At 37.8% G+C, this 27366-nt stretch overlaps 1 protein-coding gene across 2 annotated transcripts in view; it reads right to left on the bottom strand.

Annotated features, from left to right (window-relative positions):
• Window positions 1-378: 378 nt before the first annotated feature.
• ZNF385B (zinc finger protein 385B) overlaps window positions 379-27366 on the bottom strand; it is a 1204911-nt gene continuing 1177923 nt past the window's right edge. For both annotated transcript variants that reach the window (XM_044075269.1, XM_044075267.1), the window contains 2 exons: window positions 5168-5269; window positions 379-1840 (listed from right to left, as the gene is read on the bottom strand). In XM_044075269.1, coding sequence (XP_043931204.1) covers window positions 1628-1840; window positions 5168-5269 — 315 coding nt within the window. In that variant the 3' untranslated portion in view covers window positions 379-1627. The remainder of the gene's footprint in view (window positions 1841-5167; window positions 5270-27366) is intronic.

Below are 27366 nucleotides of genomic sequence, written 5' to 3'. Positions count from 1 at the left end.
GCCTACTAAAATTCAGAAATACATTCTATCACCTATAGTAACTAACACATGCTATATTAGGTTTCTAGTACTACAAAAGCTAATGAAAACGTGTATACTTAGTGTTTATGACTGGTAGCTAAATTATGTTTCGACAGAACATGAGGATATAACAACACTATCTGGGACTGGAAAGTCAGGGTCAATTATAGCAGATGATAATTATGTAACTTTACAAGTGGAAGAGAGAAGCAAAGTTCAGGCTGCAGTTCTTTATGTACCAACCTTAGCACATCAAACCATTATTTCCTGACTTTAAAACACTCAACAGTAAGTACACTTTCATCAGATTAACTTAAAGCTGGAAATAATAGCACTGCTAAAAAGTAAAACAATCTCTTAGCTTTCATAATTATTTTATTGAAAAGGTACATTTTTCAGAAATGTACATGACTCTTGGACATGTATGTATCACACATTAAAAACATACTGTGCTAAAAGAAACGAGTGACAATTTAACTGATTGCCTTCCTCTTTTTTGTTGAATCTACTTTCCTCTGTTATGTCCTTCAGAAATAATATTGTCTGTGCACTGCATATCTAAATCACCTACCAGGCAAGGCTGTATTGCAACATATCTGTAAATAGTAAAGACATTTGCTTAAATATAAATATCTAATCTTCTGTACATTATTGCATTTGGGTACCACAGGGAAATGTAGCACCATTACACACAATGAAAGAAGTGAAAAATAATGGACCTATACTCTATTTAAAACTACATACATCTAGACCTATTAGTCCTTGCTTTATTTGCAAGATTCATGTTAATGTGCAATTTGTATGGTCATATTATTTACTTCTATTTTTAAACATTGCTTAGCAACATAAACCAGTGAGGCGGCTACCAAATAAGTTAAATGTACCAAACATTTATAATATTGAAATTATGTATATTTTATAAAGTTTATGGCTTTCTAGTTTCAAAGACCAATTAAAGAATAACGAAATAAGTAAAGCATTTAACAAAACAAAATAAAGATAGTGCCTAGACATATACAGCACTGCAACTAAAATCAAAAAGATTGCGCAACATTTTAAATTAGACAATATACGTATATAGCACTACACGAGATACAACAGTATTTAGGCTTAAACACCATTACACAATCCCTGGCAACAGCAAGACATATTTTTTTTAATTGCACAATCTTATATTGAGATCTTATCCACAATAAACATTTACTTAACTACTTTGTTCATCAGGAGATACTATGTTGGATGTGTAAGATATCATCTTTAAGTATGAGGAAGACCTCATTTTGTTCAAGTCAGTCAGGAAATTATCCCAATCAATACTCCTTGCTTTAAGAGTGGATTGTATCCATGGAGATACCTATTATGAAAAATATTTTAAGAAAAAGACAATGTCTGCCATTGAATTTCACAAAACAGACACGGAGTAATATGTAAACTCCGCACTAGTAAGTTCAGACTTTTTTGTTGCTGTGCATTCCTGGAAGGTAGTGTGATGAAACATACATTAAGATCATCACACTACACATTCAATACACTAAGAAGATAACTGGTATTGGAACCATATATTCTTTCTTCCACTGGCCATTCACTGTCCCGCTGTTAATAATCACTAATATGGTGCAAAGAGGATTGGTGCAGGAGATGCGCGGATTGGTCCAGGTCCTGCCCTTAAGAGAGCTGGTGATAAAGTAGTAGTGTGGAAAAGTGGAGTAGATGGACGAGGCTGGAGAGAAAACTGGGAGGATACTGCAGCACCAAAAGGACTTGAGAGGAAAGTAGGAGGTAAAGGCTTCACCATCTCCTTCTGGAATGCCATTTTTGCCTATAAATTAAGAATAAATAACATTCAGTTGTACAAATGAGTTTGTCATGCTTGTTTTCACTGTAAATCAATTAACTATAGAAAATATTAATTGCATACTTGCATTTGTTCATGCTCACACCTCTTACTGCTATAATATATGCAGTATAGGAAATACTGAGATGACATAACAACAAAATGTCATTCATCAGAATGAATTTAGAGAAATTACACTGTGTTAATGGTTGTATGAGGCTACACAGAATAATGCCTTAACTTGGAAGCACCATATATAACAGTTTAGTAAGGCATCTGCTATCTGAACAAATGGCTGACAAATATTTAAGTGAAAATAGTTTGATCAGTACCAATGACCAAATGGAACACAGGTGGCATTTATATATATATATATATATATATATATATATATATATATATATATATGTAACTTACCCCAAGAGCTGAGGAATATACTATATCAGTGGGAGTCAGTACAGGAGATACCTCCTGCATGGAGACTGTTCAGGGCAAAGCCTCCACAGGAAACATAATAGTCAAGGAAGGTTCCACTGTTCAGTTGGCATCAACTGAATAACCTTCAGTTAACTGTCACATTATACAATGAACCATATCAATTTCATAATCTTAAAAGAAGCATGTTATAACACTGAAATGAAACTGCATTGTAAGGGCAGTGCTACTCAATAAACTGTTAGATTATTCATATATGAATAATGCATTTTAGGGCATGTACACATACATATATATACCTACTGCTATCAAATTAGGGTTATTAGTGTATTCCGACCAGTGCTGTGGCAAAGACGGATAAAGCCCTAACTACAACCTGGTGACCCAGGTTCAGTTAGTGGCTTGGGTGACTAAGCTGCAGGCAGGGAGGAATGGGTGCGCTCATCCTGGGGGTGGTATTCATCTAGGTGTTCCTTGAAGGAAGGTGAGGTCCACAGAGGGCAGTAGCTCCACCCCCCCCCGATATAAAAGGTAAATGCAGGAGAGGAGGAATGCCAAGGGGTAGTGGATAAATTAAAAATATCCCCTGGTGGAAGCAATTAATGGCACAATCCTCCAGGATGCCCTCAGGTATCACATCAGCCCTGAACTTAGAAACAATAGTCTAAGGACAGTGGGAGAGGCTAGCAGACCTGACAATTGACAGGGACACTGGGATAATCAGAAAGAGTGAAGCAGAAAGGGTACAAAAAAAGGTGTTGATGTATTTTGTAACTTCAATGGATATATTTGCCATACTAGTCAAAATCTGTATTATGTCTGAAAGCCTTGTACCGTATGTTTGTTTATGTATATAATTATGTTTCTTACAACTTTTCTCCCTGGGCTGGCCTATACTGAAAATGGGTCTTTGCCCAGTCAGGCTTTCCTGGTAAATAAATGCAGTAAATATAACTTTTTTTTATAAGTGACCTATACATCAACTTTCACTAGTTTACTGAATACATATCTATATATCTTCTTTGTTACTCTGCTTGAGATTGCACTTTCTGATTTCTGTAGTTTATATACTGTCAGCTTTTATTCCCATACACAATGTTTATGTCAAACACTCTCATGAGCATTTACTCTTTGCAATACAAGAATCAGATACACACTGCACTTAAACACTAAAAAAGCCATATTGTAATCAATTCCTAATACTATGATATAACTTAAGTACAGGTTAGAAACAAAATACAATGTTCTGTGCTCAGGCTAAAGTCTTGCCAAATCAAATAAGTCCAATTCAAAAAGAAAAAAAGATAGGCAAGACAAAGCTATGTAGTTTTCTACTTTAATAAAAACAAACACAAACTCCAAATGGTGGTAAGCGCTTTCGGGTTCTCCAACCCTTCATCAGGTCTGATGAAGGGTTGGAGAACCCGAAAGCGCTTACCACCATTTGGAGTTTGTGTTTGTTTTTATTAAAGTAGAAAACTACATAGCTTTATCTTGCCTATCTTTTTTTCTTTTTAAGTACAGGTTAGAAAAGTATTATAGGTTTGTAAGATTTAAGCATATGTGTATAGTTTAAAAAACTATATAATTTGCCCTGGCTCACTACAAATATGCCAGTTTCTTTTAAGAGAAAGCCAAAAATAACATTTTTACATTTCAGAGTTTTAACTTCAATGTACAATATTATAATGATAAATTAGGACTATAGCCATATTCTTTTCTTATTAAAGATGTTGGGTTGGATTCATGAAGCCATTTTTCAAGATATGAAAGGGTTTCCATATTAAAATGGGGCAACATGGCACTTTGTAAACTGAAAGGAAGGCATTTTAAAAATCTACATGAGCAATGACTCTCACTTTCTACCACTAGGACAGCACCCATCACAGGTATGCAAATATGACATCTATATGATATACCAGTATGAATGAAGAGATGTACAGATTTGTACATTAAGATCAAGCTGTAGTCTACAGAAACTCTGCTTATAGATGGTAAAACTGGCTTCTGCGTCATTAAGGTGTCACAAGTTTGGAATCGTACAGTCTATGGAGCCCACACGAAAAATGTACGAGTGGTTATGAGCTGTTATGTCACTATTGGAATTGTATATCAGCTACCAGTCACCCCCTCACTTTCTGTTATGCTGTACTCCCAGGTATGTACATTTGAATGTAGTATTTGTAGTTTACAACATCTGCAGGTAGCTCCATCAATAAGAAAATGAATGGTGTAAGCACTTGATTTCAAGAAATGCTCTGTTATACAAAGTTGTGCCATGTGCAACAGGGCAATTCAACACAAAATGGTAAATTTTTAATTCATTTGTTGATCAGGTAAATTCACTAGGCACAAACCAGTTTTCAGGTGTGACCCAGGAACACTGTCTGCTTAAGTGACCTTCTCAGAGACCCAGAGCAAGCATATGGGAAACCAAGGGAATCAAATCCTGTACTAGAATTCAATGTTATTACACAAATCATTGTATAGGTTGAGAGACTGACATTACTGTCCATGCCGACAAATATTTTCCTCACTACAAAAAACATTCTCTGCATACAGTGGCCATCAGATTTATTCCTTACATGCAATGAAGTCAAGTACTAGCCTACTTAGAAGGACTACATTAAATGACCAAGAGTGCAAGTAGTGGTCAGTAACTAATACAGGAATGCATTCGGGAGAACAGTGTCATGCCATTTTATTCTGGTACGGCTTTGTGGCTCAACCCTTATCATGCCATGTACATTAATGTTCAGTGATTATTCCTGAATACTACCCAATACTTTCTGATCTGGTAGACAGTGGAAAACATAAAATAATACATCACAAATGTTATAAAATGAATAAATATATATAATCTCAAATAAAACTTACTGCCAAAATACTTGGGCTGCGATGGTGTTTATTATAAGGGCTGTATTTAGGTTTCATGGGTTTCCCTGCAACCCTGTCCTTATGTCTCCTGCTGGAAATGTGCTAGAGTGGAAATGAAAAAAAAAATTAGAAGACTCAACATCACTACATATATTTATTAGAAAAACACATACACGTGCACACTCATTTGCCTTTTCACTCAGTCACTCACTTATGTACAGGCAACATATCCTTAATATTTACACACTTGTGCTTTCCATAGCATTACTTTCAGTTTTATTTAGATTTTACGCAAATACATTAATGTTGTGTTTGCAATGCACAAACAACAACACACATTGCCTGTCATGTGATTTCTGCAGCAGTAAATGTTTAGCCCTCATAAGTTCAGCTTTATAACTGCATCTTCGCAATTTCTGTGGCAAAATCTAAAGTGACTATAGACTGAAATCACTTCTATGATTTATTTGGAATAGAAAACATTGCTTCTTTTCATCTGTGAAAATCTATTGGGGTTACTTGGATGAGTTATAGTAAATCATACTGTTATGAAACCAGAAAATATAAATATCCATACCTGCATGGATTCTGGCACATGCCTACTGACCCAGAATGTGGCATAATTACATAATTAATTATAAATCCAGTTTAAGATGTTAAAATATATATATATATATATATATATATATATATATATATATATATGTTGAATCAATGGGAGTGTTGTTGAAAACTCACCTTCATCATATATTGTTGGAAGCAGTGTGAACATCATTGTACAGAGCTGCCCTGTTATTATATCACGGTACTAGTCTGCCCTGTAATTATGCATTACTAACTCTACTTTATTTATCCTGTAGTATGGCATAAGAGTTACAGTATGTATCATCACAGCATCTTTAAAGCTCATTAATGTACTATGATACAGAAATTCATCATTAAAGTTGAACCATTATACAGAGGCATAGCTAGTTCTACACCCCCAGCTGTTGCACTTATGAGCAAAACAAAAAAATAAAAAAACAACATTCCTTCTAGTGGCAAGATGTACAACATCACCCCTTTTGCCCAACCATTCAGGTCCTGTTTCTGTGTCATATCCCAATGCTCCTTAAACATAATTTGTTCTTTTATACTGGAGCAAACTATTAGCTAAAAGTGTAGCAAACAATTGCTAAAGTTTATATCCCATGCACAGAGTGCTACAGTGCTTATGCTTTAGTTAAAAAAAAAAATGCCTTTTTAATCTCAAGCAAACTGCTTGCTACTAATGTAGAAAACAGTTCCTACAGTTTATACCGTGTCTGCACGGAGTGCTACAGTACTCAGGTTTTAGTTAAAACAAGTTGCTACAGTTTATGCCAGACACAGAGAGAGCTACAGCTCTCAGGTCTAACTGAAAATGCAGTTCCAGCTTTTAAAAGCTGGTATTGCATTAAAGAAAGATCAGGATCTGATCACATCCCCCAACACTTTGCAATCAGGACAGTTGTCCCTGTCGCCCAACCCTGGCTACAATACTGCCAGTGTATGTTAGAATACATTTGTTACTTTATTTATAACTCTCTTCTGTAAATTGTACAGTTGTTGAAATAATAAGTGTTGCACAGATAAACCACTGCATAAGTTAAATATTATGGAAGTGATGCTTTAAGAAACCTGCCTCTATACTATATGCATAAAATATCAGATTATATGCAAGTCTGTTCAATATGTATTGTGCCAGCCTTGTGCTGTATTCATTTATTTATTTATCCTTTGTGGTGACCAGGTTAGTCCCAGTAGGCTGGTGGCCTTTTTTAGGACAGAACCAGGGTGGTATTTATACTACTACTAAGGGAAATTTGGCCAGAGCATCATGAAAATTCTGCTATTCTTTGGGACTGCTAGATGCTGCTGGAGGGCTCCTACAGCTTCAGCAATGAATAGGCATAAAGAAAGCAGAAACATGGAGGAGGAGAGAAAAGCTATTGAGCATTTGGAGGCGGACAATGAGAATTTGGAGAAACATTTGCTCAACATGGAGCTTCAGAATGTAAATAAAGATTCCTGTGTGTTGGATGTTACAAAAGAGCTGCATTTAGCTCTGTACGTGGAGAAGGAAATAACTGAGTCTGTTGAAGTGGTGCAGATAACAGAACTAGCATCAGGAAAGCTTGGAGATGATGTTCTGCTAAAAATACTCAAGCAGGATGATCCAGGTGACAGTTCTGCTGTTTCATGGGGTGAGAGGGCAGATAACTTTTTAGAAAGTGCTGAGGATGGTAATTTGCAAAATTAGCCAGGTGATGTGACAGCAGAGAATGCAGCAGTTAAAAGTTATGCAGCAGTGACAGAAAGTAAAAGAGGGAAGCAGTAATAAACTGAAAAGGTGTCTGGAAGAAACTAAGGTGCCCAGTTTTGTAGCAGCAGATAGTGCACTAACTAAAACATGCAGCAGTAACAGCAGGCAAAAAAGGGAGGCAGCAACAAACTGTAAATAAAACTGTTTTCAAAAAGAGGAGAAGAGCCACTGTGACAATAAGAACAAAAATAACATGTTTATAGACAGATATTACTTATTGGACAATTTAACTGTTCTGTGTTTTAAAGCTCAAGAAATTCAGTCTTTTATACATATTGGGACAGAGACTTTTTGTGACAACATTTGAAACTGATGGACTGATGATGAAATTTCTGGAACTAACAAAAAGGGGATTTATCTCTGGAAAAATTATCTGCTTTCGGGTAGTAACTTCAGTGTTAAAAAGTGTTAGTATGCAGTTTAAGAAGACAATGTTAAAAATGCTCGCATGGTCTATGTGAAACTGTTGATAATATGAAAGATAGAGATGAGTGAAACTAATGGAATGGTGGCTGAACATCTGAAGCAGCTTTGAAACATAAAAATAAATATATACTGGCCAGCTTAAACCATGCTTCTTTTTTGGGGACCCTTTTCATTTAATTAACGAGTGTGACAAGATACAATGTAACCAATGTGGGGAGAAAGGACATACAACAAGGTGTGTGCTTGAATGCAGGTTGTGTAAAAAATGGATTATTTTGGATGGATTGTCAAGAGCAAACAGTAAAAAATGAATAAGAAGTAGAAAGGGAAGAAAATATTCATGACAACAAGAGGCTGAGGGAAGAGGGTGAAATACGTGAAGAAGAAACTGTAGAAGAAGAAATATGGAGGGGAAAGCTGAGGTGAGAGAGTGCATGCAGGAAGAGAGGTCGGGAAAAATAATTGATACTAATAGTTTTTAAAGCAACTTTAGAGTGTTTTCAGTAAATGTAAGCAATATTAACACTGTAAGAAAAAGAGGAACACTGGAATTGTGTGCTAAATGTGATATGGATGTTATTCAGTTAGAGATGATTCCTGACAAGTGAAGAAAGACTGCAAACAGAAAAAAATGTGGGGTGGAAATACAATATGGAACTTAGAAAGTGAACATTCTTCTGGAGTGGCTGTGTTATATAAAAAAGTACAGTTGTGTACTCTTACCATAAGTGTAGATGTTCGAGTGTGTTCACTGTTGCAGTCATCACTGTAGGGTTCTTCCTGCCAGCAGCAGCCCCCGAACGGCCAAAATCCCAAAGTCTGGATCGGGCACCAGCTGAGATCACATTTATCCTGACGTCAATGCGCCGGAAGGTATAAAGACCTCAGCTGATGCCATTTCCCCAGTTTTTCTTGCCCCAGATGTCAGGTGCCCAGAAAGAAAAGGCTAAAAAAGAAACCATGCCCAAAACCTCAGCAGACAAAATACCTCATAACAGACAATACTCAAGGAAAAAAACAAAAGAGGGGATAGGAGGGAGGGTAACCCGGACTGCAACGGTGAACACACTCTAACATCTACATTTATGGTAAGAGTACACAACTATATTATGTCCTTCATGGTTCACTGTTGCAGTCATCACTGTAGGGTTGAGTCCCAAAGCTAAGAAAGGGTGGCTGGAGGAGAAACAGAGGGAGCGGTCACAAAACCTTGCAAAACTGCAGAAGCAAAACCTGCCCTGGATTTAGAATACAGAACTCCAAGTAGCAGCTTCCAAAATATCCTTGGTAGGAACCCCACAAAGAAAAGCTGCTGAAGTAGCATTAGCCAGTGTAGAATGAGACCTAACATTAACAGGAACCGGATTGCCATGATAAGAGTAACAGAACTTGATGCAATGGGCAATCCACTTGGAAATAATTTGCTTAGTGATTGCTTTCCCCTGAACAGTAGGAGTATAAGCGACAAACAACTGATCAGATTTCCGGAATATCTTGGTCCTGTCCAGGTATAGACGAAGCTGTCTTTGCACATCTAGAGAGTGCAAAAGACTTTCTTCCTCACTTTGAGGATTAGGATAAAAGGTAGGCAAATGAATAGACTGATTCAAGGCCACTGCCGAAACCACCTTGGGCATAAATGTGGGATTAGTCCATAGAGATACCCTGTCCTGATGAAAAATAAGGAAGGGTTCCACAGCCATGAGTGCTTGCAATTCCGAAATTCTTCTAGCAGAGGTAATAGCTAAAAGAAAAGCAGTTTTCCAAGACAAAAATTTTAAATTCGTGGAAGCTGCAGGCTCAAAAGGAGACAAAGTTAATTTCCCCAAAACATAGTTAAGATCCCAAGTGGGAACAGGAGCCCTTATAGGGGGCCGAATATTCTTAGCCCCTCTAAGAAATTGTTTAAGTAATGGATGAGAAAAAATCGGAGGATTCATATCGTAATGTGCAGAAATAGCAGAAGCATGAAGCTTAACAGACAAAAAAGATAGGCCCATATGTAATAACTCTGTCAGATACTGTAAAATCAGAGGAATGTTCAGAATCGAAGAATCACCACCCTGGACTTGACTCCAGGAGCAAAATCTTTTCCATTTTCCCGCATAAGATTTTCTAGTGCTGGGCCGTCTAGCTTTAAGGATTACATCCAATACCTGTTTGGAAAGGGCAGAGGTGTTTACAGACCCTGGATCCACCAGGCAGCTAGATGCAGAGTCTCGACATGACTGTGCAGTATCTGGCTGTCCCATTGAGACAGTAGATGAGGGATTTGAGGCAGAATCCAGGGTGGCTCCTGAACCAAGTTCATCAGAGTGGAATACCAGAAATGCCGAGGCCAATTGGGAGCCAGTAGGATCATGTGCGGTCTGTCCTGTTTTATCTTCAGAAGTACCCGAGGTAGAAGAAGAAAGAGAGGAAAAGCATATACTGAGAGGTGTTTCCAATTGAATGAGAGGGCATCCACTTTCCATGCTAGTTTGTGGTAGGTTCTTGTGCAGAATGTTGGAAGTTGATGATTCTGAGGGGATGCAAAGAGATCTATGTCCGGACATCCCCTCAGAATGTTGGAAGTTGATGATTCTGAGAGAATGCAAAGAGATCTATGTCCAGACATCCCCAAGCCTTTATAATCATCCTGAATATCCGAACATCCAACATCCATTCGTGTGGATCTGAAATGCGTCTGCTCAATGCGTCTGCCAGAGTGTTGTCATTCCCTGGCAGGAATTGTGCCTGTAAGTCGACACCGCAGGTCAGAGCAATGTACCAGAGATTCATGGCCAATCTGCACAGGGGGTAAGAGTGAGAGTCCCCTTGTTTGTTGATGTACCACATCACTGTAGTGTTGTCTGTCTGTATCAACAATTGTCCTGGTAGAAGAAGGTCCCTGAAGGCTATCAGGGCATTCTGTACAGCTAGCATCTCCTTCAAATTTATGTGCAGGTGCATTTTCTCCTTCGTTCAAACACCCTGAAGACATCTCCCATGCATGTGGGCTCCCCATGCATAATCTGAATCATCCGTTGTCAGAACTTGGTTGGTCGGCGGAGGACAAAAAGGCTTCCCCTTGTTCTGTAGACAGGCTTCGGCCCACCAAAGAAACTCTTGCTGGAGACAAGGCAAAATCATGACCACTGTTTCCAAACTGTGGTAATGCTGAGACCAGACACTCTTGAGGTACCACTGCAGTTTCCTCATATGCAGCCTTGCATATGGTATTAGCAGAATGCAGGAGGCCATGTAACCCAAAGCCTGCAGAATTTTTCTTGCAGTCAGCTGTTTCATTGAAGCCAGGTGTCGGAAAAAAGAAGCCAGTTGCACTTTTCTGTCTGGTGTCAAGGAAGCCATCTGGGTTGAAGTACTCAGAAGAGCACCCAGGAAAGTAATCTGTTGTGTGGGTACCAGGTTTGATTTTTTTAGATTCACTGTGAAACCGAGGCACTGAAGAAGACGCTGCACAAAGGCTAGATGCCGAAGTAGAGTGTCTTTGTCATTTGTTGAAGAAGACAGTCATTCAGATAAGGGTAAATTTGAATCCCCCTCTGTCTGCAAAACACCATTACTGGTGCCAGGCACTTCGAAAAGACCCTGGGTGCAATAGATAAGCCAAAGGGCAGCACAGAGAACTGGTAATGTTTCAAGCCCGCTTTGAAACGCAGATACCTTCTGCATTCTTGCCTTATAGGAATATGCAGGTAAGCGTCTTTTAAGTCCAAAGTCACCATCCAAGCATTCTTGCCCAACATAGGCAGCAGCTGCTGCAGAGTGAGCATCTTGAATTTTGGTATATCTAGGAAGGTGTTTAGGACAGAGAGGTCCAGGACCCACTGATGATTTGGCAGGTCTGGCCAACCGTTCAGTTTTGGCAAAGTGTGGAAATGAAATCTGTAACCTCTTGAGACTATGTCCAGAACCCATTTGTCCCGGGTTATGTGCTTCCAATTTTGATAAAAAAGAGAAATCCTTCTCCCCAAAGGAGCTTCCAGGAGAGGAGCCCCTGGAACCAGAAAGGGAGAGTCATAAAGACTGTTTTCGGTAGGGTTGAGACTTATCTTCACCTACCTTGGGAGAGGGGGCACTCCACTGCCTATTCCTAAAATGGGTCTGTGACTGTCCCCTACCTCTGGAATACCTGAATCTGCCTCTCTGAGACCTGTCCGAGCCCGGAAAGGACCAAGGTTTAGTTGGCCAGTGTCTGCTAAATCTAGGAGGTTGCACCTGTAGAAAATCCTTAACCGTCTGCATAGATTTGGCTTTGTCTTCCATTTTCTTCAATACCTCTTCAGCTTTGGACCCAAACAGAACATTGTGCTGCAAAGGGGCATCCAAAAGTTTGGCTGTAATCTGATCTGGCAAGCTTTGATCCCTTAACCAAGCATGTCTTCTAATAACAGCGCCAGTTGTTGCAGCCCTACAAGAAGCTTCCAAAGAATCAAAACCACAGTGCAGGGTATGTTTACCCACTTGTTTAATAGCATGCAATAAATCCTGTAACTCCTGATTATCCGCACCAATAGACACAGCTGACATCTTTTGTTGAAATACAGACAAAAGGTATTGCTGATACTTCAGCATATGAAATTGACAGTTCAAAGCCCTAACAGACAATGTAACAGAAGTATAAACCTTTTTACCCCATCTCTCCAAAGCCCTGGACTCTGGTCAAAGGGAATAGGATTTTTAGCAGAGGCCGCTTTAACGCCCTTAGGACCCTGAGAAATTGTTTACAGATCAGGCGAAAGATTTTTAAAAAAAAATTTATGAGAATCTGGAACCCTATAATACCTATCCGGTTTGGCCGGAGTAGGGGGAAAAGAATCAGGAGAGAGAGAAGCTTCCGAAAAAACATCATCAACAATGTCCAATACAGGCGGAATAGCCAGAGGCTTATGCTGTGGAAGAAGAAGAAAATCCCTGAGCTTTTTCTTAGAGTCAAAGAATTCCTGCCCTTCCCAGTGAAAATGCACCCTCATATCATTGCAAAGTTTCACCAAAAGAATAATCCTCAGGAGGAGAGGCGGAATGAAAGGAATCTTCAGCATCAGAATCCTCATAAAGAGGAAAAGAATAATCCTGCTCAAGGGAAGAAGCAGAAGAAATGGAAATTTGGTCTGAAGAATCATAATCGGACTGTAATCTAGGCTTCTTGTCAGGAGGGGGATGAGAACCCCTGATCATAGTTAAGAGATCTTCAGCCATCCTAAGTATCTGCCTCTGAGGCCTAGGAGCCTGATCAAAAGATGCCTGTGCTAGCCACTTCACTTTAGCTGGAGCCTTAGACTTTGACTTAGCATGTAAACCCGAATCCATATTTACAGGAAGCTGTGAAGGCCTGAGAACTCCCTCAGAAGCCAGTACCTGCCTACCGGCTCCAGACCCAACTGAGGGAGCAGTATCCGAAGGTCCAGTCCCTAGCAATTCTGAAGACCCCATCAGCTCCACACCGGAGTTGGTACAGGCAATTGGTTCAAAAGAGGCGGATGACAGGGGCTGCAAAGGCACTTCACTGATGACTGACGAACCAGCAACTGGCAATAACTGAGTAACATCCTTTGCTGTGGACCTCGGAGGCCTGTCTGCATCCCTGTGCCTCTTACACACCCCAGAAGCCGGAAAAGAATCTGAAGACATGTTATAATTAAACCTTTTTCCAAAATAGTAAAAGGCAAAGTTATATCTACGCCTAATAGTACGCTGATTAAATCTAGCACAAAACACACAATTAGCAACATCATGGTCAGGACCCAGGCAGGGAATACAGTAGGAGTGAAAATCCCTATGAGGTATTTGCTTCCCACAAGAAATACAATTATTAACTTTTTCTGACATCTGACTGGAGCAAGAAAAAGACCTCCCCAATGGGGTACTTATCTGTAAAAAATGAAAATCCTGGGATTAGATCCAAAAACAAACAGGAACAGGCCGACCGGCATCAGTGAACTGCAAAGGGCACTGCGCGGCAAGAAAGACTGGGGAAATGGCGTCAGCTGAGGTCTTTATACCTTCCGCCGCATTGACGTCAGGATAAATGCGACCTCAGCTGGTGCCCGATCCAGACTTTGGGATTCTGGCCGATCGGGGGCTGCTGCTGGCAGGAAGAACCCTACAGTGATGACTGCAACAGTGAACCATGAAGGACATCAGTGAAAATACTAGATGTCATGTTGGTAAGGATGGGAAGGTTAACTTTTATCTGAGGTTGAGAAAACATATTCATAGAATTATAGCATTGTATGCATATATAAATAGCAAGGAAAGACAGAATCTGTTTCATCAAATATTAGACCAAGTGGTGGTTAATATGAAAATTATAATTGCAATGGACTTTAATTGTGGTTTAACAGAAAAATGTAAAAAGAAATGGAAAAATATAAACAAAATACAGGAAGTGATAAAATGTGGTAAAATAATTATGTGGAACAAAAGTCAATGGACTTTTAGAAAGGGGGCACTTGGATATGAAATTAATTATTTTGTATTTTCAGAAGGTTTGGGGGTAGCAGATGGTGATACATTTGTGATAGTTTTTTCAGACCATCACACAAGATGTATTGAGGTGATGGAAGAAAGGGATTATATTAAAAATAAGAAAAGGAATGAAAAGAATAAATGAGAGATTATGGAATGAAATTACCCAGTGGGAAGAATTGATGTTATTGAATGATCATATAACCATGAAGGACTTCTACAACTACAGGTCTGAATTATGGGCTGAATTTAAAAATAAGTATAAAAGGTGTCTTTTAATGGCAGGATGATTTAAGAAAGGAAGACAAAGTGAAGTATGGGAAATGCATATAAATGTATTAGAGAATTTAGAGAATAAAACTAGAGTGTATTATGATACAGAAAAGAAATATATAAACAGAAATGAGAAAAAAATTAAGGCATGACTGTTTGGGCAGAAATATTATTTACAAGGGAGAAGGGAGGAGATATATGCATATCTAGGTAAAATAGCAAAGGAGCATATTAGTGTAATGAGGGAAATGAAAAATGTAAAAAGAACATAAGAGAAAATTATGAGTATTGTAGTACAGGATGTCAAAAATATGTGTAAAAGTAAAAAGAAGAAAATAAGAGAGAAAAGAAAGTTAAAAATAAATCCAGAATGATTTGTGTGGTGCACATAAATCCAGAACATTTGAAAAAGAAATTACTACTAGTGAATTGGACGAAGTACTTAGGAAAGTAAATGTTGATTCTGTATCAGGCCCAGATGGTATAGGGCATGTAATAAATCAGAAATCAGTATTTTGCAAATGTACTGAATGAGTTGTTGAATGAAGGGTTTGTTTATGAAGGGTAATGTAGTAGGGTATTAAAATTTATATAGAAAAAAGATGAGTGAAATAAAACACTGGAGACCCATCACACTAAATAACACATAATATAAACTTTTATGAGAATAATACAGAGGAGAATGGAAGGAAGGATGAGGGATATTATGGAAGAAAGTATATATGGTATAAAAGGGAAGAGATGTGAAGAGTTGTTATTGGTTGTGAGAGAAATTGTGGATTATGTTATAAGTAAAATGGAAGATGTGAAGCTCATGGTAGGTAATATTAGCAAGGCATTTGATACAGTAGGTTATGATGCTTTGTGGAATGTTATGGTGAACTACGGGACAGGTAATAGAATTATGAGAGTGCATATGTCAGCATATCAAAATAACAGAGTGAGAATGTTAGTGAATGGGTGGCTGAGTAAAAAAATATGCATGAAGTGTGGTATAAGACAAGGATGCCCCCATGAGTGGAACATTGTTTGCATTGATGATGAATGCAATAGTGAGGAAAAAATTGTTGACCGGACATTTTTCCCCATTATCAAAATAACAGATTTTATTTTTTATAAAAATAGCTTATAAAATGAAAGGCACTAGAGATGGGATGCAAACGAGGTGGTGATTTACTTTTGACATACACAGACAATTTAGTTGCAGTTGTTAAGAACAAAATTTGGATGGGGAAGTGTTGGTTTGTCTGAATGGATTTTTAAAGGAAATGGAAATGACCCTAAATAAAGTTAAAAGTAAGGGTTTCGATGATGTTGTGAAACATGGGTGTATATATTTTTCAATGAATGAGGTGTCTTTGCTAGGGATAAGATTTGGGAAACATTATGTATTTGTGACAGAATGGGAGGGTTTAATAAAAGAATGAAATAAATATATCTTCTGTGGAGGACATATAAATTCACATTCAGGAAAAAGGTTTATGTGGTGAATTATGTATTAATGGGAAAATAGCATATATGTCAAATATTTATATGATCCCACAAAATTATGAAAGGGAAATTGTGCAATTGGTGTTTTCTTTCATATGAATTCAAGATTAAACCTAGTGAAAAAAGAGGTGTGTTATATATGGGTGAAGATGAAGGGGGTTGGGATTACGAAATCTAATTGTGTGTTCTGCTTCTTTAAACTTGGATAGAATATTAATGTGGGTAAAGGAGGAGAATGAGAAATTAATAGTGAGAATGCCTAAATATAAGTACAAAATGTTCTGAGAGATAAGAATAAGAAAAAGAGAAACAAATATGTAAATGATGAAATTAAAAATTATCAAGAAAAAATAACTACATGAAAAATAAAAAAAAATGATGATATAAGTTCATAGGTTGGTACTAGGCTTTCGGCCTTAGGGGCAATACAAGCTTAGACATAACAATTCCCTGGATATTTCTTCCCACAATATTTACTTCCCTGGACCCCTGTCTAGCAGGGTGACTGAGGTGATCCCCTGGGTGACTTTCCTATCTCCCATCCAATTGTCAAGGTTCCTTTTGAAGATGGCCAATGAGGCACTCTGCTTGACATGTATGGGCAGTCTATTCCAGAGTACAGGAACCTATCCCTCCAGCATGTTTTGTTCATTGTGATGACAAGATTTAGATCCCTGGAGTGTGTGGCTCTGAGGGACTGGGATTTACTTAAGTGGAGTATGTCCAACAGCTCAGGGTTTGACATGGCCTTGTATGTTAAGCAGAGATCACCTCTGAGTAGACAATATGCCACAGAGTATAGCTGGAGTTTTTTTAGATGGTCAGCATAGGGCATCTGCTTTAGGCCTGTGATTCTTTTAGTGAGGTATTTCTGCAGCCTTTCCAGCTGTTGCAGATGTCTTGTGAGGTACATACCAAATGGGGCGTTGTACTCTATAATGGGTCTAATGAGAGATGAGTACAGTGGGACAATGACCTATTTTTTCTGAATGAAAAGCCCTTAGTGATGAGGTATGCCACATGGAAGGATTTCCTGACTGTTGTGGTGATGTGGTTATTGAAGGTGAGACCACTGTCCACTTGTGTCCCTACATCTCTCATCACATTTTCAGTGTTTAGTGTACTGCCACCTATGTGGTAATTCGTGGGTACATGGTTTATCCCAAAGGGGATAACTATACATTTCCTGGCATTAAGCTTGAGCCCATGGCTCTGGCACCAAGCATCTGTTTCTGTAAGGCCCTTTTGTAGAATATAGAAAAATATAAGGACTGGGTAAAAATAATGTGATAAAGCAATATTATTATGTATGTCCATGGAAATATTTACCAGAACATGTGAATAAAGCCATTAAAGTCAAGAAAAAGTGGTGAACCAATATAGTAGAGTGTCAGGATTTCTTTTGAAGACTGGTAATAACTACGTTAACAGTAAAGGGGAATATGCCATATAAAAATAAATCTGAAAGAATGTGTTTATTTGGTGGGCTAAAGAGAAAACAGAACATATTTTTTGAAATGCAAAACAGATGTGAAACTCTGGAATAAGTTGTGCAAAGAAAACATTTTGGGAATATTAATGACATAAACAAAATGGATATGAATATGTTTATATATGGATATTAGGTTTATTATCAAAAGCTTGAATTGCATTTCATCAGCCATCACTTGATGGAAAGTACAGTTTCAAAGATGCACAATACTGAACTTGAATTCAACAAATCCATAATAACGAATGTAAAGCATAATTCGTTATTATGAGTTTGGCATTGCTAACAGAGATCGTGGTACAGTGAGAATCAGGAAATTTACCCTTTTTCTCACTGTAGTGCGATCTCAGAGTTGGTATATATAATTTGCAGGGGGTGTGGGGGGTGCAGGGGGCTTGCTCCCCTGCACAACAGTAAAAACCTGTGCTGGTGAGGTGAAATTCTCATAGCACATTCAGCTGAATATCTTGGGTGTCTTATGTCACCCGCTGCTATGTCGACTAATATCAACTGCGAACATCGGGGAAAGGATATTCGACATGTCAATTCAAAAACATTTTCCTTTTTGAAGTTGTGGGCCATTGTACTAAACAAATGATGCAATGCAATTCAGGCTTTTGATAGTAACCTGGATATTATAAGAATAAAAAAAAGGAATATGTCAGAAGGGTAGATAAGAATTTATTTTATATAATATGGGTTATTTGGAATGAAAGACTGAGGGAAATTTTGTTTAATAGAAAGAGGATTTTGGCAGATACTATATTGTGAAAAAATACGATTATGGTTGTAGAAGAAGGAGTGGGTGTCAATTATGGGAGAATATCAATGACGCTAAAAGAAAAAAATTGATAAATAGCGAAAATAAATGTGCATATATGTGACTGTTAATATGTACATTTTGCAAATATGTAAATAATGTTTTTTTATCACAAAATCTACTAAAGAACATGAAATAAAAATAACCCAGTCAATAATAAACACCTTATCTTATAAGAATAAAATTATCCCGAAATCTTATAAATTAATAATAGCAATAAAAACCCAAAATGCTCTTTTATACTCAAACTGTTGGCAAGAGCAAAATCAAAGTATCACACCAGAGGAAAAATTATTGTGTGCTCTAATCAAGTATTACATAGCCAAAAATTGATTAGATAAATCTAAGATCTCTTGGCAAAACTTTAAAACTATGGCTGTAAAATTCATATCTTCTAGCAAAGAATAACCCAAATAAAATTACATATTTCCAAGAATACTGGGGATATCTATTGGACACAATACTAAAAGACTAAAGTGAATGTCTTTCTCCTCTCTTTTACTCACTTAACTTACTGACAACCTACAGTTCACAGAATCCAAAATTCTATCTCCATATAACTAGCTCCTCCTCCTCACATTTTTATTAATTCTTTCATCTTTCCTTACTCCTTGATACAAATATCAAGAGCAAGTGCAAACCCAAGTTACTGTACCTATCTCTTTCTTTTCTCCAATTACTGTACCCTTAGCTTCTTAGGCAAATTTCTCCTATGGGAATACCATTTATTTGATTCTTATGCTCATACCATCTGACCAGTAGTGGCACATAAATAGGAGTGGCATCTAAGTGTAAATAGATGTACATTGTTTCTTTTTTAGGGTTTTTGACGATTTTGATTGTTTACATTTATTTGATTCACATGTATTTGACACCAGTATGGATACATACAGGTTGTCTTATGAATATCAACACTGAGGATAGCCTACAAAATCTTAATGGTTTGAGTGATAACATATGTTGATATTTGCTGTCACTAATCATATGACTAGGAATATCAGCACCTCTGATGTTTTTTTCTCTCATTTATATATATATCTTTTACTCAATATTTTAATTGCCTTATTTGCAATTGTATTACAACTGTTTTCTATTGTATTCACATTACACTGTATATGCAACAAATGTTTCTTTCTTTCTTAGTCTCCTTTTTTTCAAAAACTAATAAAAATTATATTGGAAAAAAATAATGTGTGTTTTATGCTGTGTAAAACAAAGACCTCTTGCCATACCTCTCAACCTCTTAGCACAAAAAATCTAGACAAAGCTAAATATAATGGGGGGGGGGGCAAAGCACAAAAACTAGGAACACATTTTAAATATTGCTCTTATAAACTTAAGTTCTTGTGTTACCATATGCCTTCGGAAGGATATGAAGTCTGAAACTCAAATGCCTGTCATTACTTAGTGAATTCAGTTGTCACCGATTTGCCAACAAAATTCAGAAGACCACAAATTATATGAGCAACAGACCAAAAATATGGAGCAAAAATCTGGACATTCTCTGAAAATCTGGACAGTTGAGATGTATGACTCCTACTCTTTTTGACTGGTGTCATGGCATCTTTTGCAACCACCTGAGCTACCAACAACTGAAACAGATGGTTAAACGTTTCATCTTAAGTATGACACACTTAGGGATGCAGCACCTCCATTATGCTCTACATCAGCCAGTGTAAATGAACTGTCCAACTTCCAGAGCAGTCCTTGGTTTAAAGTAAGAAAGCTGCTATGCACTCTGAGTATTATCCCATAAATGATGACTCCCTCATTAGCTCATCATTGTAAGCAGCCAACTGGAGTGGGCCATGGTCTGCAGTAGTACACTGACACACCCATTGTAACAAGCAGCATACGAAGGAGCAGCATATCACCATCCAATATGTCACTGCAGCATCTCTTAAAAGTTAATGTTTGATTATAATTTTTTTTTTCAGGAGGGCTACTTCTCCCTGCAGCCCAAGATGGGAAGGTTCTCTCCTGACATCCCTAATTTCTCAATATTCTACCTCTGAAGTTGCATTGCCTCAAAGAAAATGTAGATGGATTCATTCACTTTTCTGTGACTTATTGTGAATGTGGAGGTACTATATTTTGGGTGGTGGTAGAACCCATATTAAGAGGTAGGTAGGGGGGAGCAGTGCTCCAGCAAAATATTATTTGGCTTCACTCCATTTACTTTTGTGGCAGTCATTTAGGATGTAGGGCAGTGTTGTCTGCATGGTCAGCATCAGGCAGCCCGGCATTCATCAACCTAAGTGACCCCTATATTGACTGACTGTCAACAGTCAAATATCCATATTTTTTCCAGTTCAGCTGGCAAATAACAAAGGTGGTGACTGGAAGACAATATTTATTATTTGGCAATTTGTCTCCTCCACCTTCTTGTTGAAGAAGTGTGCTTTTGGGTGATTGTGTTAGTACATTTTTAAAGCTGGGCATGAAATGTGCCAAAGCTCATTTTCCTTGCAGGATGTAAAAAGAAAAACATGCTTTTCACAGAGTAAGTTTTCAGATTCAGAACTGGTATCCTGAGATAGATATAGAGATGGGTAGTAAGGTTAAAGAAAGTAATGTATATCGATTCTGGTGTAAATCGTGAGCACTACATTGCTTAAGTAGTCTTTTAGAGAACATTTAAAAGATTGGAAGGAAGGTTCTGCCCTGATGGCTTTAGTTATAGAGCAAAAATACAGACAGTATCTCTGCAGATTTGGAGAGTTTATGAACAGTGAGTTGTGTGAAGTCGTTTGATCACAGAAGATGTTTATGTGAGTTTTTTATAGGGTTGCATTTAGGGTAGGCCAGTTAGCAGGGTAATGAGTAATTTTGTATGCAGTGAGTAACTGTGTATACTTTCAGTAATGGGGTAGCTCAAGCCATCTGATAACCTTTAGCAAAATACAGTCATGGGTATAGTAGTGAATACTGGATGCAAATTTGACAACTTTATTGCAACTTTGTTAATGTTTTTGTATAAGTGAACTTCATGAGGATGGGAGCATCACTGAGAAGGGAAAGCAGGAGATAGCTATTTGCTAAGGTGATTCTAGATGTAGGGGTTAGGAAGTTTTTGGCTCTGTAGAGCAATCCTAGTTTTTGATGCATTTTTAATGACATTTTATATTGGGAAATCGAATTGGAGGTTATTGTCTATTGCCATACCTAATAGTTTAGTGTGAAATGCATGTTCAATACTGATGTTATTGAGGAAGTATATTTTAAAGTTATTTTTCTTTCATGGGACTGAGCTTTGGGGAAGAAAAGTAATAATTTGGTCTGTTTGGGGTTCAGCATGAGCTGAGAGATATGCAGCAATTTTTCAATAGTAGTAAAGTATTCTTGACTAATTTGTTGAAGATGTGCAAATTCTTTAGATGAACATATTGGTTGAGTCATCAGCATTCTGTATACTACAGACACATTATGTGCATTTATGGTGTGACTTGGTAAGAATATTAAAGAAGAGATGACCAAGGATCGATCCTTCTGGGACACCAGTATTCACACATAGGTAAGTTGAGAGTGTGAACTGCCATTTCACTGATTAGCATCTCTCACTAAGGTAGCTCTTGAACCAATTTTGGGTATATGGTGTTAAATCTAATGTGGGCATCAGTGCCAAGAGTTTAGCATGCTATACTGTATCAAAGGCCATTGATAGGTCAAAGAATAGGGCAGAAACTAATTTGCCACTCTCACTGGCTTTGTTGACTGTATCAGTAAATAGTAGTAGAGTTGTATTAGTACTATAGAATGGTCAAAAAACATGTTGGATAGGGGTTAGAAGTTGTTCCTGACTGAGATAATTTGGGCATTACTTATGGATGTACTTTTCCAATGTTTTTGAAAGAAGAGACAGGATTGCTATTGGTCTAAAACTTGTGATGTCTGTTGAATTTCCACTTTTATGGAGGAAAGTATATGACTTTTTCTAAATTCTGTGGAACACAAGATTCCTACATTGCTCTATTTATGAGAATAGACATGGGATAGGCTATACCGCTTGTTGTCATTTTAAGAAATGTATAAGGTAAATTAGCAGCAGAGGTAGAGCAGATTTTAATTTGCTTATGCGATGTTTTATAGAGGCTGTAGGCAGATGTTATAGTTATTTATTTGACATTTGATTAATGAGGAGTCCAGCTGGGCATAAATCCCATTTGCTCCTGAGGAGTGGGGAAAAAAACTCTGTAAGACATAATAGAAATAGTATATATATGTGATCTTGGAAACATACAAGCAGTAATAGAAGTTACAATAAATTTTACAAATGAGCTCAAAAGAAGACAAAAAGCATGATTACATCAGAGATAAAATATATATATATATATATATATATATATATATATATATATATATATATCATTATCTCAGTATATTTAAATATTATAGAAAATAAATTATAAGAGGTGCAGAAATAGAAACTTGAAAGTAAGAAGAATATTATAGGCTAAGAAAGGTCAAAGGAAGGTGGAGGAGAAGAGGGTAAAAGAATATTAAAAGATGATTTATATTTATTTATTGGCATTTGTTTACCGGGAAAGTCCACTGGGCCAAAAGAACACATTTTAAGTGGATGCCAGGAGAGAAAAGCTCCACAACGTGAGTATAACAGTACATAAAATATATACAACAGTTAGTAGATATCAACAGTATGTCAAGAGCAGAAAGTATTATACAATATTAGAAAAGATTGTGCGAATACATATGTACATATTTGTATAGCTATAAGTTGCAAACAGTATAACAAGAACAGACAATCTTCTTCTTCTTTCAGCTTTTCCCGGTTAGGGGTCGCCACAGCGGATCACCTTGTCCGCACATTGAATGGCAGTGGAGTTTTACGGTGTCGAGTTGCCAGCCCGGCGCCCAACCTTCCACAGAAGGCACACTCACACGCAAACCTAGGGCCAATTTAGAGTGTCCAATCCACCTGCAGCATGTCTTTGGGATGTGGGAGGAAACCGGAGCACCCGGAGGAAACCCACGCGACCACAGGGAGGACATGCAGACTCCGCACAGAAGGCACCCCAGCCGAGGATCGAACCAGAGAACCTCTTGCTGTGAGGCGGCAATGCTAACCACTGCACCACCGTGGCTGCCCATAACAAGAACAGACAATATTATACAATATTAGAAAAGAGTGTGCAAATACATGGTATGTACAGATTTGTGTAGGTAAAAGTTAACAAAGTAATCAAGCAATTGTATTATACAGTAAAGGCTATATAAGAAAAAAAAAGAAAATGGTGGCTTGGCCATTCTGTGTAAATTAAAGAATATAAGCAGCACAGTAGTACAGAATGGGATGGAGGTGTAGATAGTGAGGCAAAGTGAAAGATAAATTATTTGTTTTGAGTGGTGAGAAAAGAAGGTTTGAAGAAGTGAGGATATAAATTCAGGTGTGAAACAACTTAGGGTGTATAGAGTCAGGTTATGGATGGATGAGAGTTGAGACATCTGCATTGCCATAAGGTGGAGAGGTGTAGCCGCAAAGATTTTTAAAAGGGGGAGATATTACTGGAGGTTCTGATAGCTAACTGGAGAGAGTTCCAAAGCTTGGGAATAGAGAAGGAGTAAAGCATGTCACCAGATGAGAAGTTTAAGTTTGTCTACTTGCAGGATTAGTTGATTTTCAGATCTAGGTGGTCTATTTGGGTGACAGTGGGTTAGGATGGAAGAAAGGGCTAGGGAGTCTGAGGGTTTGAAGATATTTTTGTGTGCTGTGAGTAGCTATAGACAAGTTAGCTGGTTTGGAAGTTCAAGCCAGTTAAGTGTTTTTAGGGTAATACAGTGATGGGAGGAGTATTTTGCATTTGTTGCATACTTGGCTACCTGGTTGTAACATGACTCAAGCTTGGTTTTTAGGGTGGAGTGGATGTTAGTAAAAAGAGGAGCAACATAAAGGAGAGAGGGTAGAAGAAAGGTTAAGACAAGGGTATGCTTAGTAGAACAGTTAAGACAGTATTTATGTTGGTAGAGGGGTCCTAGTTTATAGTTTGTTTTTTTGTAATGTTATTGTGGATGTGAAGGTCAAATGTCAGGTTTTCATTGAGAATAACCCCTAGTAATTTAGTGTGGGAGACAACCTCTATAGTAGCATTGTTTTGAGAATGGATGGTAAAGTTTGTCTTGTTAACAGAGAGGTTTTTCTTGGGAGTAAACAATAACAATGTAGTTTTGTTTGGGTTTAAATCTAGATGATTTTTAGCCATCCAGATTTCAGTGGTGGTAAAGGTATTCTGGCTTATCAGCAGAAGTTCTGCTGCTGATTTAGCAGAGAAAATAATGGTTGAATCATCTGCATATTGTACAACAGTTCTATTTGTAAGTTTGGTATGGAAGTCATTTATAAAAGCACTGAAGAGGAGGAGGTTCTAAGATAGAGCCTTGGGGAACACCTGTAGAACATTTAAGAAATGAAGAAAAAGAGTCAGTCCAGCTAGTAGATTGTTGTCTACCTGTTAAGTATTACTGAACTAGTTTAGGGTTGGGAAGGAGATACCTAGGGTGGAGAGTTTACTGGAGTAAGGAAGGGGTGGGAGACCGTATCAAAGGCTTTTGAAAGGTCAAGAAAGAGAGAGAATACAAATTTACCATTGTTTCCAGCTTGATTAACTGTGTAAATTAAAGGCTATGTGGGGAGTAGTAGTACTATGGCCAGGTCTAAACCCATGTTGAGTTGGAGAGAGAAGTTGATTTAATAGTAGGAAATTTTGAAGTTGATAATAAACAAATTTTTCCAGAATTTTGGAGATGGGGAGAGAATGGCAATGAGTCTGAAATTAGAGATATCTATATTATTACCATCTTTATGGAGTGGAAGTACGTATGCTTTTTTTCATATAGTAGGAATGTAGGACTTTTGGAGGGCTCTATTGAGAAGGATGCTAATAGAATAAGCAATGGATCTTGCTGACGTTTGGAGGTATTCAGGAGGTAGGTTGTCATGGGCACAGAAGCCAGATTTCAGTTTAAGGAGAAGTTTAGTTACAGTACTGATGGAAATGGGGGAGAAAGAAAAGGTGGATGGGTTGGAGGATGTATCATGAGAGGGAGGTGGTAGTAGATGACAGTATTAGGCCAAGTTTGGGGAAAGGTATTAGTGAGTTTGGATACTGTGTCAATGAAATGTGAGTTAGAGATGGTGGCTATTTTACTGGCAGTTTTCTCAGGGAATGGGCATGGGCTGCTTTTGGTGCCACTGTCGATCAGGGATGAAATGGAGTTGCAGAATTTCTTTGGGTTTTGTTTGTAATTTTTTTGAAGGTTTAGATAGTATTTCTTTCTGTTGTTAATGATGAGGTGCTTAGATTGGTTGCAGAGCTGTCTAAATTGCTGGAGATCAGTGGGATGTTTATGCTTTTACCATTTTTTCCATATGTGTCCCTGGCAGTCATGATTTGCTTGGCAGGTGTGGCAAGCCATAGGGAATGCTTACTTTTAACTCGTTTTTGTCTAATTGGGGCTAGTCTGTTTAGGGTAGTTAGGATTGTAGAGCTGAAGAACTCAACAGCCTTGTCAAGTGGCAGAATGTTTAAAATATTCCAATTTGTGCTTCTAAGGGCTTCATTGAGAGTTGTGGGGTTGAAGTTGCTTAGATTTCTAGTTTGTTTATATTGGTGTTTGGAAGGTATTAAGTTGGTTTCATGAATTATACAGGCTGGAAGGTGGCCACAAATGATGCAATCAAGTGTTCCTGCTGATGATATTTTGTTAGGGTCAGAGACTAGCATCTAGTCTAGAACAGAACCATTGTCTTTAATTTTGTCAGGTGCAGTTGTATCTGTTATTAGCTGCGTAAAGTTAAAAAGGTTGATGTTGGGTGATGCAGAGTGGTCTAAAAAATCAAGCCAGTTTATGTTTACATCACCTAGGATAACTGTCATATTTTTTATGTTGTTTGAAATCCAGACAAGAATATCTTATAGAAGGGCAATATTGTTGCCTAGGGGATATATATATATATAAAATACAGAGAAACTTAGAATTGTTCAGTTTGCAAAGTGATATAAGTATTTTGTCAGTTGAGAACTGAGGTATCGGCTTGGAGTATGGGACAATGGTGAAAGTGTTGGGAAATTTTATAGCAATGCCACCTCCCTTTTTAAGGGGGTCTGTAACTCATAGGTAGGTATACCCCAGGGGAGGAATTCTGAGTCTTTTATGGACAGTTTCAACCAGGTTTCAGTTGCATCCAGGCATGGAATTCTGGTATTTTACTTCTAATACTTTGCAGGTTAATTGTTGTGAGATTTAGTGATTTATGTGAGTTGGGGAGGTTGGGATTGAAGGGGGTAGGTCCTGCGTTATGGTGGATATCACCACTTAGGAATATGTTAGCATGCATGAGCAGATATCTGAGAGCTGGAAGGGGTTTCTTTAAGTGATAGGAGATACACATGTGGTTGTGCACATATTTATGGAGAAGTAGTAGTTTTAGTTTGGTATGTAGGAGTATATCAAGTGAGTACAGGCAAGAAGATATATCAGAGTAACTGGAGAGGGGTGAAGATTGAATAGCAGTTACAGATGTGAGTTTTTGGGGTGTAGAAGTAGTGTTTAAGGATGTTAGTTGAGATAGGAGACATAGTGAGAGGATAAGTGGGAAGAGTAGAAACATAGGTGTATGAATAGGCAACATAGTAGAACAGTGAAGAAGTGTAAGAAACTGTTATTTATTAGTGACAATACAGATGGATTAGTAGGTAGTATGAGTAGGAGATGTAATAGGTAAAGAAATATGAGGATAGCAATTAGTTTTGAAGGTCTGTAAATTGGGTGATTGTTTATTAGTAGATGGTGGAATGGTAAGCATATTGGTTGTCATTGGATGGTAGCCTGCAATGATGGTTAGTTGTTATTGGATGATGGTAGAGGGA

This window comes from Protopterus annectens, chromosome 6.part0 (assembly GCF_019279795.1).
Source record: "Protopterus annectens isolate FY-2018-M chromosome 6.part0, PAN1.0, whole genome shotgun sequence".
In the NCBI taxonomy this organism is placed as follows: domain Eukaryota; kingdom Metazoa; phylum Chordata; order Ceratodontiformes; family Protopteridae; genus Protopterus; species Protopterus annectens.
The sequence above is the reverse complement of the archived record's forward strand: the minus strand, read 5'-3'. Positions and strand labels throughout refer to the sequence as shown.